Source organism: Indicator indicator, chromosome Z (genome assembly GCF_027791375.1).
Source record: "Indicator indicator isolate 239-I01 chromosome Z, UM_Iind_1.1, whole genome shotgun sequence".
Taxonomy (NCBI): domain Eukaryota; kingdom Metazoa; phylum Chordata; class Aves; order Piciformes; family Indicatoridae; genus Indicator; species Indicator indicator.
In genome coordinates this window covers 58,636,723-58,653,043 of record NC_072053.1, presented here as the reverse complement: position 1 = coordinate 58,653,043, position 16,321 = coordinate 58,636,723, and the positions used below count along the sequence as shown (strand labels likewise).

At 40.5% G+C, this 16,321-nt stretch overlaps 1 protein-coding gene across 1 annotated transcript in view; it reads left to right on the top strand.

Moving 5' to 3' along the window:
* The window catches only part of ROR2 (receptor tyrosine kinase like orphan receptor 2), a 147,824-nt gene extending 136,943 nt beyond the window's left edge, over positions 1-10,881 (top strand). The window contains exons 8-11 of the mRNA XM_054397597.1: positions 4,082-4,396; positions 6,009-6,254; positions 7,798-8,000; positions 9,439-10,881. Coding sequence (XP_054253572.1) covers positions 4,082-4,396; positions 6,009-6,254; positions 7,798-8,000; positions 9,439-10,881 — 2,207 coding nt within the window. The remainder of the gene's footprint in view (positions 1-4,081; positions 4,397-6,008; positions 6,255-7,797; positions 8,001-9,438) is intronic.
* Positions 10,882-16,321: the final 5,440 nt, after the last annotated feature.

Genomic DNA, 16,321 nt, shown 5'->3' with positions numbered 1-16,321 from the left:
GCTTCTTTCGTGTCCTCAAGTAAAATGTTAGAGCATCGACTTTTTAACAGCTTACGGTTTATACTTGAGAGTTTTATGTGACAGATCCAAACAGAAGATTTTTTTTAAATCAATTTGTGATGCAATAAAAAGTTACTGGTGTCTAATTTTATTGAAAAATATATGGTGGCTTTTCCCTTGGGTTTCTTCCCCTATTGCACAATTCTGGCAGAGTCTGGATTCCACACTGATTTAGATAAAACAAGAGTTCATGTGGTCTGCTCCTGCTCATTCTTCCTCTGATCATCTTTTTGGTAAAGAGTCACAAACCTGTATCCAGAACCCTAGTAACTTTTAACAGGCTGTCCCTGAGCACGGGTTTTCTTCACTGAATCTCATCTAAAGTTAGCAGCTGTGACTTTGTTGGACACCAGCATACAAAGCAAATGAAACTGTAGAACAGAGCAAACTGTTTATCGTAGTATTTAACCCAGCTTAACTCAGTCCAAGAGGAGGTTATTTGCCTATAGCCAGATGTGGCTAGCTAATTGAATCTGTAATTTTAATGTAATTAGTGGCCAAAAGGAGTTTGACTTCACCTGTCCTATCAGGTCTGTCTTCTTTAAGATATTAGTCTAAAGGCTCATTGTCAAGACAGAAATCCAGGTTGGATTTTTTTTCTATTACTGAGATGGTGTCTCAGTAATAGAAATGGTTTCTATTACTGAGATTCTGGGACTGGCAAAATCTAGATGTGCTCCATTGTAATTCTGGTATCTTTTACTATTATGTCCATAACTAATACATACTATTGATATCTGTAATTCAGTGAATTAGTTTCATAAATCCTTTTGTTTAAATAAAAAAATACAAATGAACAAAAAATCCGAAACACTCAACCATGAAAAACAAAAGAGTGAAAAAAAGAAACTAACACAAAACCCACAAAAACCAAACCAAAACCCAACAAACCCAAACAAAAACAAAACCCAGAAAAAAAGGCCATAAGTGTGATGTCTTCCAGAAAATGTTTATTGATGAATTATACTAATTTCTGGAATATATAACGTGAACATTTGTGACGTGGGTGCTGGATCTCTAATACCACTGATTACTGGTTGGATTTTGGAGTGTGGGGGTTAGTACTCCAACCAATTGGGGACAATTTCTGATGAAACTATTCTTTTTTTAGCTAAATTCTGTGAAACCACCATGTAGATCTGCCCAGAATGTACCTAAGCAGTAGTGATAGCTCATTAATAATGCATCATTTTCTGTAGTTACATAGATGTATATATCTCTCTATCTGAAGGGCATACCAAGTGCCTTATGTAAAGTAACTCTGAGGATTTCAGAACATACATGGTTCTTATGAAGTGAAAAAGCATTGGGTGTTCTCTGTCCAAATTCAGTATGACTGAAATTGCAGTAACTTGTTAGATTTAAACAAACAATCAGTAGCATAATTGCTGCTGATGTTTGCTTATACATTTAGCCATACCTCCTGAGCACAGTTTTGGGTAGGAGACGTCTTTGTGCTCAGAGCCTCTGGTCTTGCAGGAAGACTGTGCATGGAAAGCTGTGCATGGGAAGTGGTGACACCTCCTGCCCAATACCAAGAACATTTAACAAGGTTACTAGCGACCTCTATGGGGAATTTTCATTCTGAATATTCATTTTCCTGCTGTGTGAATGCATGAAATATATCTCTTTGTCTCTATGGCTCCTGCTGCTCTTTTAGTCCTGGCTGTGTGGTTAAGTGGGAATTACAGGCTTCTATTTAAAAATATACAGGTGTTTCTGGAGAAAAACTTGCAATATGACCTGAAAGACTGGAAAGCTAATAAGAAAGAATGCATGGACTTGCCCCCTGACCCATGCATATGACTGGCTAGCAATGTCTTTTCTGTGCTATTTAATAACAAAAAAAAATAAACCCACAAGATACCATCTCACAACCTTGCTGGCTTTTACACCTGACATCAAAATAAGGCCATAACTGTGAAATCTTCATTCATACTTACATAAATTCTACAATGCCTTAAAAAAATTAGTGTGGCGTCTCAAACAGTCAATAGTGACTGCTTCAGTCCTCCAGGTTTATTTTTTCCCTAGTAGTTTTCAGGGCAAGTATATGCCATAGCTGTCATTTGAGGCCTGATACCATGATTGTATGCACTGCTCCCTGTATGACTAATAAAGGGTTATATTCCTGTGTTAATATTGCAGCATTAAAATAACCAAAGGTGTAGGGAGAGCAGAAAGCTGGGGTTTACGCTGCTTGCTGCATGTGTGGGGTTTAGGAAGACTGGAGACTCTCTGAGAGCAGGAGGCAGCAGGAAGCTGGTGGTTGAATGGAGGGAGCAGGACAAGAGGGAAAGAATTAATCTATAGATTGTAAATAGACAGATGAATGACTCGAACTGCTTATTTCCTCTTTTTACAGTGTGTGCTGGTTGAAGGTACAGTCTAACAAGCCTCTCTCACAAATTTTTTCCAATGTGGGAATGAACATTCCTACCTTTAAAGTTTGATTCATCCTGATACGATGCACACGCAGATTTATCTTGTCTTTGTAGCATACAAGAAAACTCTGAGATAAATATTAGCACACAAATGCTGAGAGCTGAAGAGGAAGATAAAGTTCCTAATTAATTATGGCATTCATCTTAATGTGATCAGTGTGCTGAGATTGATTACATTTATTTTTCCCCAAACTGCTGCCTATTAGCCTTCTTATGTTTATTAATAGCAATATCTCCCCAGTACCAATGACACATTTCATTTTGCCTCTTAAGGCTTCTCTTGTTTGTTGATGTATTAGTTTAGGTTAAATTAACGAGGCGGGAACTATAAAATATAGTTATTTTTATTTTCCAAAAACCCCACCCCAAAACTATGTACAAAAACTGATAGAATTATTTACAGGTTCCATTCGGTCATGAATTCTTCCAGGATGCTTAACAGCAATTTTGACACAATTCAGAGAGTTCAGAGACTGGAAAAAGCTATGACACAAATAGCTTCACCCACTTATAAACCAAAGGCCAACCAATAACCCTTAGGGAAATATGAGCAGGCCAGGGTTTACTCACGAGGATTAGAGTGGGAATTTGGAGATGGTCCCTAGCTCACCCTCTCTGCTGACAGGCTCCAGAAACTGCTGGTTTGTAATCCAATTCGAGGCTCAGGCTTTATCCCAAGGCTCTGGACCAGGCACTCGAAGGACACAGGCACGACACTTGAGACAACAAGGCTTGAAGTGAGGTGAGGCTTCAGCAGATTTGAGCAAGGCTTGAGCAAGGCAGATCTGAGCAAGGGTGCTTTGAGCGAGGCAAATCTGAGCAAAAGCCCCTAGGCTCCCTAGCCACTTGCATATATACAAAATGCCAGAGGTCACTTGGTCCAATGAGGCACTAAAGCTAACATGTAGCCACCCAATGGAAAGCATTCTGACAGGCTATGACATTAAAAGGCAGAGACCAGGACCTCAAATCTTGGGAAGCTTTCGAGCTCTGACCCCAGATGGGCATCTTGTTTACCAGACAGGCAAGGTCCTGTCCCATTTGTTCCTTTTCCCCACGCTGGCCTGTTGTTGTGGCAGGAAGGAGGGGAGAGAAAGGACCTGTCTAGACATCTTGAGGCCTGTCTGGATTTGTACTGTGCCATGTGTCATGGCCTACCACCACAGTTGATCAAAATGTCTACAGGAAGAAGAATCTAGGTTTGATGTAATTAGGAACTTTGGAAATACGTGTCAGCACCCTGGCAGGTTTATCTTGCCTTCATATTTCATCCTTCCAGTTAAAAATTGTCAAATGCTAACAGTTTTCTCAATGCTAGTCATTTGGGTAAATTCCTGAGAACTGACGTCCCATGAGCTCAGTGCAGATGTAAAAGCAACACTGGGGTGCTGGGTTTGCTTTCTGCGTTTGTCAGCTCTGCTTTGCAACAGGAATTACCTAATAACTCTGCTTCTCAGTAAGCCTTCAGATCTTCCAGAAAAGATGAAATCTGTAAGAAGAAAGTGACATGAAAATGGTGGCTCTTTTTTATACATTTTATGAGTGGATACTTAAGTAGTATTTTTGTTCCTCTCCAGCCGCGTTCACCATGATTGGCACTTCCACACACCTGTCTGATCAGTGCTCGCAGTTTGCTATACCCTCATTCTGCCACTTCGTGTTTCCCCTGTGTGATGAGCGCTCTCGGACCCCTAAGCCACGGGAGCTGTGCCGGGATGAATGTGAAGTTCTGGAGAATGATCTCTGTAGGCAGGAGTACAACATCGCTCGGTCAAATCCCCTCATCTTGATGCAGCTGCAGTTGCCTAAGTGTGAGGATCTCCCACGACCTGACACCTTGGAAGCTGCCAACTGCATAAGGATTGGGATCCCTGTGGAGAGGCTCAGCCGATGTAAGTCTGTGTGTTTCATCATGGGTAAAAAGCAGTGTTCATTGCTTATCCAGGTTGAGTTTGAGAGACAGTACTTTACCTGTCATTCTTTTTGTAAAGGATGTATTACTGTGCTGGATGTTACTACTTATTGTCATGTTAATATTAATCATAATCTTGCACTGTTGTAGGGAATAGCTGGGGTAACAAAGAAGTTTGAAGGGTGATGCTTAGTACTGAAAAAGGTTATAGCAGCCACCCTGGACTATAACATTCTGTGTTCACACAACCAATTTGACTTGGTTTTGGGAGGGGCAGCAGTGTGTTACAGGTTTCCCTTCTCACATGCATGCCTCTGTCACAGTTCTCACCTGTCTGGAGTTTTGTTTTGAGTTTTGTTTACCTATCAATAAATCTCAGTCAGATAGGTTGTGGAAGCTTCACTTGGAAAAGTCTGTTAAAATCTTTAGTATGTGTTCTTTCTATGTGGAAATCCACAAGAATATTAATCTTGTAAATTGCGCACAGAGTGTAAGTGTCTTTCTTCAGGATGGGTGAAAACATTGATCTCGCTTCTGTGGATTTATTTTTGGAGTAGAAAGGCTGTTTGATTGCCAATAATTATGTGCTGAAAATCTTTCTGCCTACTTCATTTCCTAGCAAATAATCAAAACCCTTTACAATGCTCAAAAAGGAACCTCTAAGAGACTAAAGATCTTTAAAGTTCCAAGTGAGACAAGATTCTTCTAAATGTTAATTGTCTGAGCCCACAGTTAAAAAGTAGGAGTCATGGCATAACAGTGAATGTGGAAGACTACCTGTGTGCTTGTAAGGCAATGATCTAGTGTAGCTGAGAAGTAGAAAGAGATGAGAAAATTATGAGAGGGAACCATTCAGGGAAAGAGCTATCAAGCAAATGGAATGAGAACATAAACAATAAAAAGTCTGGCAAAAGTCATCCATGATCCTCAGTGACCCTGATCAGAGCCGGCGGTGTTTCCAGTGGTGTAACAGATACAGTGGGAGTACCCTGGGAGCCTGGAAGAAGGGCTGTGATAGGGCTGGATTCCTGAGAGCTGGGGAGGGGATCTCAGAAAATGGAGAAGCTAATGCTGTAAACATGCAGGAAAATGCGTGATTTGGTTACAGTGATGTACATGGGAGGCAAGTGTTCAAAAAGTACGAAGACAGCAGCAAACCCAGAAAGAACAAAGATAAGAGTTAAGCAGATATGAAAGCGATGCATACAAAGATAGGAAAAGCCTGAATCCCTTCTTTCTAAAGAATAAAAGAAGGTAAAACTAACAAGAGGCATTAGAAAATGCAGCACTGATTTCTCTAGGAAGTGAGCCAGGTGAGAAAGACAGGAAGATCACGAGAAGTAGAAATGGCAGCCATTTACACTATTCCTGGACTTTTCCTAGAGTGAAATGCATGTCTAATTTAATTTACCTTGTCCTGTGTGTAAAGGTCCATACATACTCCTTAGTAACAACTGATAACTCAATTACCAAATATTAGGGTGTATAGCCATAGAGCTGAGACACTCTAGGGCACAACCCAGAAATAACTGAATGTAAGAGTACTTGATTGTTTTGTTATTTGCAACGTATTGTCAAACCCTGTGTTGCAGATCACCAGTGCTACAATGGTTCTGGAGCAGACTACAGAGGGACAGTCAGTGTCACCAAGTCTGGCCACACTTGCCAACTCTGGGACTCCCAGAGTCCCCACAATCATGATCTGACCAGCATACAATTTCCAGAGCTAGGTGGAGGACATGCGTATTGTCGCAATCCCGGAGGTCAGATGGATGGGCCCTGGTGTTTTACAAAGAATAAAAACGTACGCATGGAACTGTGTGACATACCTTCTTGTAGTATGTATTCTATTTCTTTTTTCCCCCTACTACTGTCCTGAATCCTGTGCAATTATGAATGTTCCCTATTTTTACAAGTACAATTCACTTAAGAAATGCTTTCAAAAGTTTTGCTTGCCATAATGTGGCGCCTTTGTTTTGTGCTGTAGGTGTTTAATAATTTCTGGAGATGAGAGCTTGTAACTGATAGTGTGTCACTGTTTTATTACATATTGGGTGCCTTAGATGAGGTAATGATTAGCAATACTGCTGCAGTTAGGATACAAATTTGCCAAATGCCGGACTTGATTTATTTATCACTTGTGTGTGTTTGGTTTGCTCATGTTACTAGTGATATATTGCTTTCAGTCATCTTGCAGACAGCAAAGATTTTCAGATCCTGTAGAGGGAGATAGAGCACCATGCTTGGTTGGGAGGAACCCCATGAAGCAGAGATTTCATAAACCAGCTGATTTTATCAGAAAAGTTCTAACTATCTGCTAGTGACTTTATACTGCAGAACTGATAGCAAAGATAAAACAAACAGCTCCCGCAGCTTAATACTGCCCCACTCATTTTGCTGTGTTGGTACAGCCTTCACTTTAGAGCTTTTGAAATGATAAATGTCTTTGGATGTGACAAAACAACTTAACACTGTGCTTCGTTAGGAATAAAGGCATGTTTCCTGTAGCAGCAGATGTATCATGGAAGCCAAAAACCTCTTTTATTTTTTACAGATTGCCTGGATATGTAAGAGTTCTCAAAACAAATATGAAGTTTCTTAGTTGCCTCATTTTTTATAAGTAGCATGATTGAACATTAAGAATAAATTTCTATGTTGCATGTGACATGGTATAAAGATAACACTGGGATGTGGTTGTGGTGTCACAAATAGCAAAACTGCGGATTGCAGAAAACATCCCACCCAGACATCACTGTGATTTCAAGGAAAAAAAAAACATTTTAGTAAAGTTCCAGAACAGTCTTATTAAGTGTATTGATGGCTCTTTTGTGTCTGTTTCGCAGCAGCGTAAGAGTACCTTTGGTTTATTAAGTACAGAACAAATAATACCTCTGCTAATGAGAAGTGAGATGTATTTTATTCTGGGCAGAAGCAGTATGAGGGGAGGTCAAACGAGGGCAATGTGCTGATGAAATGGCTGAATGTGGGAGAGAAGGCCTAACTGCAATGTCGTGCTGTGGTTTATCACATTGAGTTTACTGTGATGAAGACTACTCACTTGTTTGTTCTTTTTCCCTGAACAAGATAATGCAACGATACTCTGGTCTATGTTCTGCAGTTTCCACCAGATACTTCAAAAATAAAGTGAAATAAACTACATACTGTTAGAGTCAGCACATTAAATGTGGGGTTTATCTTCATGCTGCTAGTTACTATGTCCAACGTTGAAATATGTAATGGATAACTATGGAGAATGGGAAGAGGTTAATGTGACTTCAGTTTTCAAGCTATAGGAGTTTACTTTTCGTTCAAAATATTTACTGTGGAATTAATTAAAAAAACATATTTATCATAAACAATGAGCATTTCTGTGCCTGACAGGTCCACGTGACAACAGTAAAATGGGAATCCTCTACATCTTGGTTCCCAGCATAGCCATTCCTCTGGTTATTGCCTGCCTTTTCTTCCTGGTCTGTATGTGCAGAAACAAGCAGAAGGCATCTGCTGCTATACCACAGCGCCGCCAGCTGATGGCATCTCCTAGCCAGGACATGGAAATGCCACTCATCAATCAACACAAACAGGTCCTATTTTTTTTCCCCACATCTTCTTTAGACCACACATTTCCAAATTGTCATGATTTTCAGCACATAAGGCTGTCAGTGTTTGAACTGAGCCATGTTGTAAGGGATTTTATTTTGATCCTGTACTAGCCATCTACTTCAGTGAAAACTAGGTCTTGCACTCACTAATTGTGTTCAGAAGTCCTGGCTTCGGGCAACAACTTTCAAGACAAAGTATTTTAGGGAGTTTGTCCTTACCTGTCAATCCCTATTCTGCCTCTTGTCTCAGTGACTGAAGGTGCTGTTATTTCTGATCCAGTCTTCAGCCTGCAGTTTATTTTCACTCCCAGTAATGACATGGCTGGTTTGCTTGTTTAAAGCAGGATGCACAGCAGGGTTTCTTGTCTAATCTGTTGACTGACTGTGAGTATTCTCAATGACTACTGGGCAGGTTTGCTGAGCTGAGATACAACATGTTTCACAAAGGACAGTAGAATGAAAATGGCTTTGAACTTCTGTCTACAGATCTCAGCTCCTGCATATATTTTTCTGGCTTAACTAGCTGATCTCTAAGCTGAAGTCCTGTTCAGAACTAATGTTGAATTTTTAATCATGTTTACAAGATGCAAGTTCTAAAAAATGATGCTCAGTTTGGAATAATTTGCAACATCTGTTCAGGTGACTGTAAAATATTTCCAAGACACTACCAATTGCAACAAATTACATTAATTTTGTGTTATAAAGGTGAGGTTTGATGGCCAAATCTGGGCTGTGCTAGAAACTGCCTGATCCAGTCCACAGTCTGTGGGCCACTAAAATCAGAGTTTGTTCCCAAAAGACCTGTTAAAGCCTCTTTACAGCCTGCCCTGCTCTCTCATGCTGCAGTTGGCTGTGTTTGAAGCTATGCTGGCTGCATCTGGCTCAGCTGGGTACTCCTCCAGCCCAAGCTGGTCAGGATGGACCCATTAGATCACTGTCACAAATTCCCTTGCTTTCTCTGCCAGCTGCAGGAGGGAAGCTCCGGGGATTTCTCACTCTTGCATTTGCTGCCTTTTTCTTCATGTACCAGTGAAAATTTCCTTCTTTCTTCTCCTCTTCCACCCTCCTCTTCATCATAGCTAGCACAAGATTTCTCAGTTAATAGATGTCATCATTTGCCAGATTTACTCTGAACCTGTTACTCATTTAGCAGGAAATATGGTTCATCCTTTGTAAAAATAATTTTATTCATCATCTTGCAGCATAATTCAACTTATTCTTCTAATAGTAGTATAACACATTTCAAGGTTAAGTGTAAAATCAATATACTGTACTGATGTGAATATACAAAGGGATGAAAAGTCATTTTGGCCCAAGTTATCTTCCATTTGGAGCATTTAACCACTGAGAGCTTTTCTTTAACAAGAGATCTATTGTTTAGAAAACATTGTGAATTTTTATTTTCTTTGCTGCATTTCAGGCTAAACTTAAAGAAATCAATCTGTCTACCGTGAGGTTTATGGAGGAACTAGGAGAGGAGAGATTTGGCAAAGTCTACAAGGGTCATCTTTTTGGTACAGCACCAGGTGAACAGACACAAGCTGTTGCTATCAAGACACTTAAAGACAAAGCAGAACTGGCTCTTCGGGAAGAATTCAAACATGAGGCAATGATGAGATCACGATTACAGCACCCAAACATTGTTTGTTTGCTGGGAATAGTGACAAAGGAACAACCTATAAGCATGATATTTAGTTATTGTTCCCACAGTGACCTCCATGAATTCTTAGTGATGAGATCTCCCCATTCAGATGTTGGCAGCACTGATGATGACAAGACAGTAAAATCCACTCTGGAACCAGCAGACTTTTTCCATATTGTAACTCAGATAGCTGCAGGAATGGAATACCTTTCAAGCCACCATGTTGTCCACAAGGACTTGGCCACTAGAAATATATTAGTGTTTGATAAACTGAATATCAAAATATCTGATTTAGGCCTTTTCAGGGAGGTTTACGCTGCTGATTACTACAAATTGATGGGAAATTCTCTTCTTCCTATCCGGTGGATGTCACCTGAGGCTATTATGTATGGCAAATTTTCTATTGATTCAGATATATGGTCATATGGTGTTGTGTTGTGGGAAGTTTTCAGCTATGGCTTGCAGCCTTACTGTGGTTATTCTAACCAGGATGTCATTGAGATGATCAGAAACCGGCAGGTTTTACCATGTCCTGATGACTGCCCCACATGGATATACACTTTGATGTTGGAGTGTTGGAATGAATTTCCCAACAGAAGACCAAGATTTAAAGATATACACAACAGACTAAGAACATGGGGAAACCTTTCTAATTACAACAGCTCAGCACAAACCTCTGGGGCAAGCAACACCACTCAAACAAGTTCTCTCAGCACAAGCCCTGTTAGCAACATCAGCAATGCAAGGTACATTGGACCAAAGCAGAAAACTCCATCGTTCCCTCAACCACAGTTCATACAAATGAAAGGGCAGATGAGACCGATGGTCCCACCTCCTCAACTCTACATTCCAGTCAATGGTTACCAGCCAATGCCTGCCTACGGTGCTTACTTGCCAAATTTTTATCCTGTCCAAATTCCAATGCAAATGGCTCCTCAGCAAATGCCTCCCCAGATCATTCCCAAACCAGGCTCCCACCATAGCGGTAGTGGATCCACCAGCACAGGCTATGTAACAACAGCGCCTTCCAATGCATCAGTGGCTGACAGGGCTGCTCTGCTCTCAGAGGGCACAGATGACACACACAATGGAACAGAAGACATCACCCAAAGTGCTGTCCAAGAGGAAGAGGAAGAGGAGGGCTCTGTGCCTGAAACAGAATTGCTTGGTGATAATGACACACTTCAGATGGACGAAGCAGAAATTCAATCAGAAGCTTAACGAATCTGGCCTTATTACTAAGAATTTGACATGATTTCCATGCATGGAGACTGTAGATCCTTAGGCTTAATAACAGTGGTTTTGATCTGACTTAAAGAAGGAAAACTGAAAAACCTACACTCATGTAAAGTGCAGCAGTAATGGTATACTGGGTTTATTATCCATTGCCACCATCAGATTTTGCGAATGTGATGGTATAGAATTTCTGAGTTTAATCTTTTTTTACTGTCCTACAGCTCTTGAGGGAAGCTGCTTTTCAGTTATGTACTGTTGCTGTGCAACATATTGCAGAGTAGCATTGCACATCATGTATATCATGATATGTGGGTGTAATGTTAGTGATTTATGCTTAAACCAGTAACACAAAAAGGAATCCAGCTATGGTTGTAGAATTTCTCTGAGCATAAAGAATGCCCCAGATGTGACGGACAGCTGTTTAGTTTATAGTATTTATCTCTTTGATATAATGGACGTGAGATTTTTGTTTGGGTTTTGTCTGAAAAAATTACAACTCGAGAGTACTGATATGTGCTTGTATTAAGATAACCAGAAAGTAGGAAAATAGAACACAAAACTGACTGTGCTGAATCAGAAAATGGGCCTCTCCAGCTCAAAAGGCTATCAATAATTTTCTGCCCAGGGAAGACTGTGAGGATAATTTCCCTTGTAGAATTTCCCCAGCCTCCAGCAGTCTCTGGCTTAGGGACTTCCAAAGCCATAAGTGGAATTCTTTTCTGTTGGAATTTTCTACCCGTGATGGAATTTTCTACCATGAATTTATCCAAATAATTTTGAACCCACATAAACTTATAGCATCCACAACATTCTGTGGAATAACAAGTAAGGAGAGAGGATGGCTTGCTTTCATCATTCCCGATGAATGACTATGACAGAAGCTTCCAAATGAGATCATCTGACTGCATTTTTGGATGAAAGTATTCCTTCTCTGCTGTGTATTTTCAGCAGCAAGCAGCCTTAATACACTGTTAACCAATAAATGGGGATATTATAGGGGATATTGTAGGTGTGCACTAACTTAACAATCCAACTTTAATTGCATATTGTTTATCAAGTATCGAAAAGGGCTCCACATGTCTGTTCCTACATTGTAAAAGTGCTGGGGTTTGTGTGGGGTTACAGACTTACTTGATTTAACACAATTACTGATGGATTGTACGTGAATCCATGTTTTTTCCTGCCTCTTTAGTGAAAATGAATCTTTCAACTTTAGAAGACCGAAGTAAGCATTACTGTATGAAGTGCTGGGTTTGTGTTTCTATTGCAGGATGAATCATGTACAGACCTTTAAATGTAATTTATGTTTTACCACATTTTATATCTTTTTTTTTAATATTTTGATTTTTTTGAATGAATGACATTATAACTTATCCACTTACAATATTCACGTGGCACAGTTTTATTGCATTGGTGTTCCATTTTGTTAAACCTGCAGACAGGTCCTTCCATTTCATGGCCCTTTCTGTAATACAAGCAATACACATTCTCGTTATAGCATTGTAGCCAACACACACTATAGCTATAAGTTGTACATCTAACATGGAGTATCCAATAAAGTGATGCAAAAATTATGCTTAAGTATGTTACCTTTATAGTTCCTAGAGCTGCTGCTGTTTGTAACAGTACTTGGCGGAAATAGAAATGGTCATAGTTCCTTAGGTTACAGTTTTTACACCTAAATTACAAAATTTTTAATTCATTTGGATTCACTTGTAAGTCGTTTATCATTGTGATCTAGACCCTGTGTTCATGGTATGGCAACATTACTTATTTCCAGCATTTCACCTGGATGTGGAAACACCCTGGCAGGAATAAAATACAAAAACTTTATTATTTGTGTTAATGCAGCTTTGAGTGCTATAACTAAATAAAGGATAGATTTAAAAGACAACAACAACAAAAAAAAAGTTTATTTACTTTAAATTCTTTGTTTCTTCTAGGTTTCCTGTTGTCAGATTAATGAACTTTATTAATCAACTACATTGTCTAATTTATTGCCTGGAAAATGGAGAAGATATCAGTCAGAAAAGAGATGCAGTATACGAACAAGCAGTAATCAATGGAAGTTTCTGTACAGCACTTTCTGAATTTCAGACCGTTTCTGACAGTCAAAGAGCATTACAACTTTGGGTGCTTTGGGTGCAGTTTGGGAAATTCCCAGTTCCCTTCTTCAAGCCTCATAAATTCAAGCCCATAAATCATTATAATTAGGAAAAATAGGACAGTCTGCTTTGTTGACTTTTTTATCCCCACTAAGACGTAGAGGTGCTCCCTCAAAGGGATGATAGGCGAGCAGTCTGCAGTTCTCTAGGCTGGCCTCGGTGATACCCACAGTACTACAGTGGTCTTTTCTTCACTCTGCTCTCTCCTCTTTTGATGTGGAGACGCTTCCCTGAGCTACCATAATCAGAGCCATGACACCATGAAAACACTCCCTCTGTGGCTCTGGTGAGCACCTGTACCCAAGTGGTTACCACTACAAACATGTTACTGGCTGCTTTGTCATAGGGACTAGCAGTAACTTCTTGCTCTACAACTCTCCAGGCTACTCTTCCTGTGATGTCTGTGGTAAGGACCTACCCAGAGTCAGGATCTGCCTTTCCTCCTCAGGATCTGGAGGCAAGGTCAAGGAAGAGCAGGGAAGAGTTGTGGTGGTAAGTGGATGGGATGAGGTGGTTACGTGGAAGTAGGGGAGAAAAAGGCTGTTGTTGGAACCCAGCAAAGCCAGCAAACGCTGCTCACTAGGGCATTCAAATGTACTTTTCCCTGCCAGGCTTATCAAAGGTGGTGTTTGTTCTTGTGACAGCAATTTTCCTAAGCAACAAATGCATGTCTGAATGGATAGGAGAGGGTAAGATGGTTTAGAGAAGACTCTGGGATGTTTCAAAAGTTTTCTCTAGTCCCCTGCTCTGCTTCAGCCATTATGATCTTCCTAAGAAAGCAGGACTGATCTTAGGAAAAAATTAATGGAGTATTTGTAGTGTCCACAGCAGCCTACTGATGGCCCCAGAGGCTGTGGCTGACAGAGATTGTCTCTTTCCCATCTGCAGTGGTATATGACACAACCTGGTACATTCCCTCCCACCCTGCCCGTGCCAGACTGTTTAGCTGTCCTCACTCAGGCCTAGCTCTAATATGGCGCAGATGTCTTATCTTGGCTCAGACTGTTATGAAGAAAGCTGTTGGAGAAAGATAAAATGAGTGCTGGTGGCATCAGCCACTTCTCTAATATACAGCCTATGCCTATAAAGCATTGAAGTGCTCCTGAGATTCACCTCAAGGCAGGTCAAAGCACCACTCCTCTGAACAGGTCTCTGGTAATCAGCCCAGCATCAGCAGGCCTGAAGGTCTGCACTGCCCATATTCAGCAGTCCTGTTGAGAAAGGAGTGAGGAGGGAAATACAAGGCAGGAGGGTTTCGGGTGCAACACAGTCACAAGTGCCAGGACAAGGTATTGACCTATGACAAGACTTTGTTAGGATTCGTGTAGCCCAGAGCATAAAGAACCAAAGAGCTACTGGATCCTGTAGTGCTTTGTTCAGCCTCAAGTCTGCCTGTGCCTAAAAACAAGGGTGTGGATTCCTGTTTGCAAAAGCATTTTGGGTAGATGGGGAATGGATTTGCAATCAAAGAGCAGGGAATGTCAGGGGTTATTGGTAGCCTGACTAAGGAAACTGACTGAGAAGGAGGTGTACACCTCCATCATGCTAGTGCAGCCTGGCAGGAACATGTCTGAAATCCCATTCTGATATTGTTCAAAGTCTGGGTTGTTGCAGGGTGTTCTGATCTGTTTTACCAATAGGGTCTATGGGGAAGATAAAACTATAAACAGTGCAGTATGAACAGCTGTGTAAAGACACACAGTGCAAACTGCTAAGTGCCGAGAGGCGTTAGTTGGATAGGCAGCTTCATTCCTTCACTGTCTAAATGTCACTATTCTCAGTTTCACCTAATGGTTTCCCTAAAGGCTGATCCAAAAGTGATATGCTGTCTGTAGAGAATAAAATCTTTTGCTTCCTGTATCTGCCTTAGTTACAAATATCATAGTAAGTCAAAAAAGAAATTAGTTCACAGTAACAGTACCTCAAACTTCTGTTACAGATACGAATTTGTATTTTTTCCTCACGTATTCTCTGAGTAGTTCATTAGATGTCACTCGCTTCTGTGTTCAGAGAAATCATCTCACTTCAGCCAGATGGGAATGAAGGAAAGCAGTCTGATGCTTTCTGGAAGAACACTCACAAACATTCATTGAGTTGGAGCACTCTCCAATGTCAGACCTTGAGGTGTTTGTGAAACAATCTTGAGGATGAAACACCCAGCTACAACCACAGCTGTATCTCTGAATAAAGCCACACTTTCATGTTTTTAAGCCTTAAAAAACACTTTGAAGTTTGATCCTGCGTAGACTGACTCTCAGTTTCTAGATGGGCAAACTGTATCACAAGTTGTTCTTAAACCCAGTATTTCCTTTACCTAAAATACACAGAAAAAAATCCCCTAGCAAAGCCGTCCTCTATTTGAGGAAAGGGATTAAATTCACATTGTAAAGGAACAATGTATGTTCCTGTTCTATTAATAGATATATGACAGAGTGACAGAAACAATTTTTTTTTCTCAGACACTAGGAAGGAGTGTTAGAAGAATAGTAGCATACGTCATGAAGAATGAGGTTAAGTTCCATCTTAATAGAAAACTGAGTTTTGTTCTACTTTTCTTTTTTTAGAAATGACCATGTGTAAATTTTCAGTTTTGTGCACCCTGCAGACATTACAAGTTGTTGGGTCTTTCAATCAACAATATGAGGTCTAAGCAGCCTAGAGACTATAAAATAATAATAAATTTGCTCAGTTGGCAAGATAAATCAAGTCATGATATCCTGGTCAGGCAGATTTTCTCTAGTCCAAAATGTCTCATATCTACTGTAATGTAGGAGAGTTTGTTTGGCTGAGTTTCCTTCCTAGCAAAATGCTATTGAACAGTTTTGTACCCTTATTCTTGTCTTGCCCTGTGTTTGATAGTGAAGAGTTGTAGTGTCTGGACTTCACAGCCACTGCTCCTCTTTGATAGATAAATGGTGGGGGCTCCTAACACTAGTTTCCCACTGCAGGAGATTGGGCCCCTGGCTTACTTTATGACCCTAAGTTCAAGATCTAATTAAATGTGTGCACACATGTACATACACACACATACAGACAAAACATCAAGGGGTAATGCATGTTCAGATATTGCAGTTCGTTAAGGGGTGCTTTTCCCCTTGCCCTCTGTGATACACCAGGCTGTGTGAGGTCTTCTACTGCTCTAAATCAAAACCTAGTTCCTCCTAGCATCAAGTGAGGTTTTTCATGGGTGCTGCTTCCAGCCATTTGTACTCAGATTTGTACTCCTGGGGTGAGCCTGTCACAAGGAATCCCCTAACTGC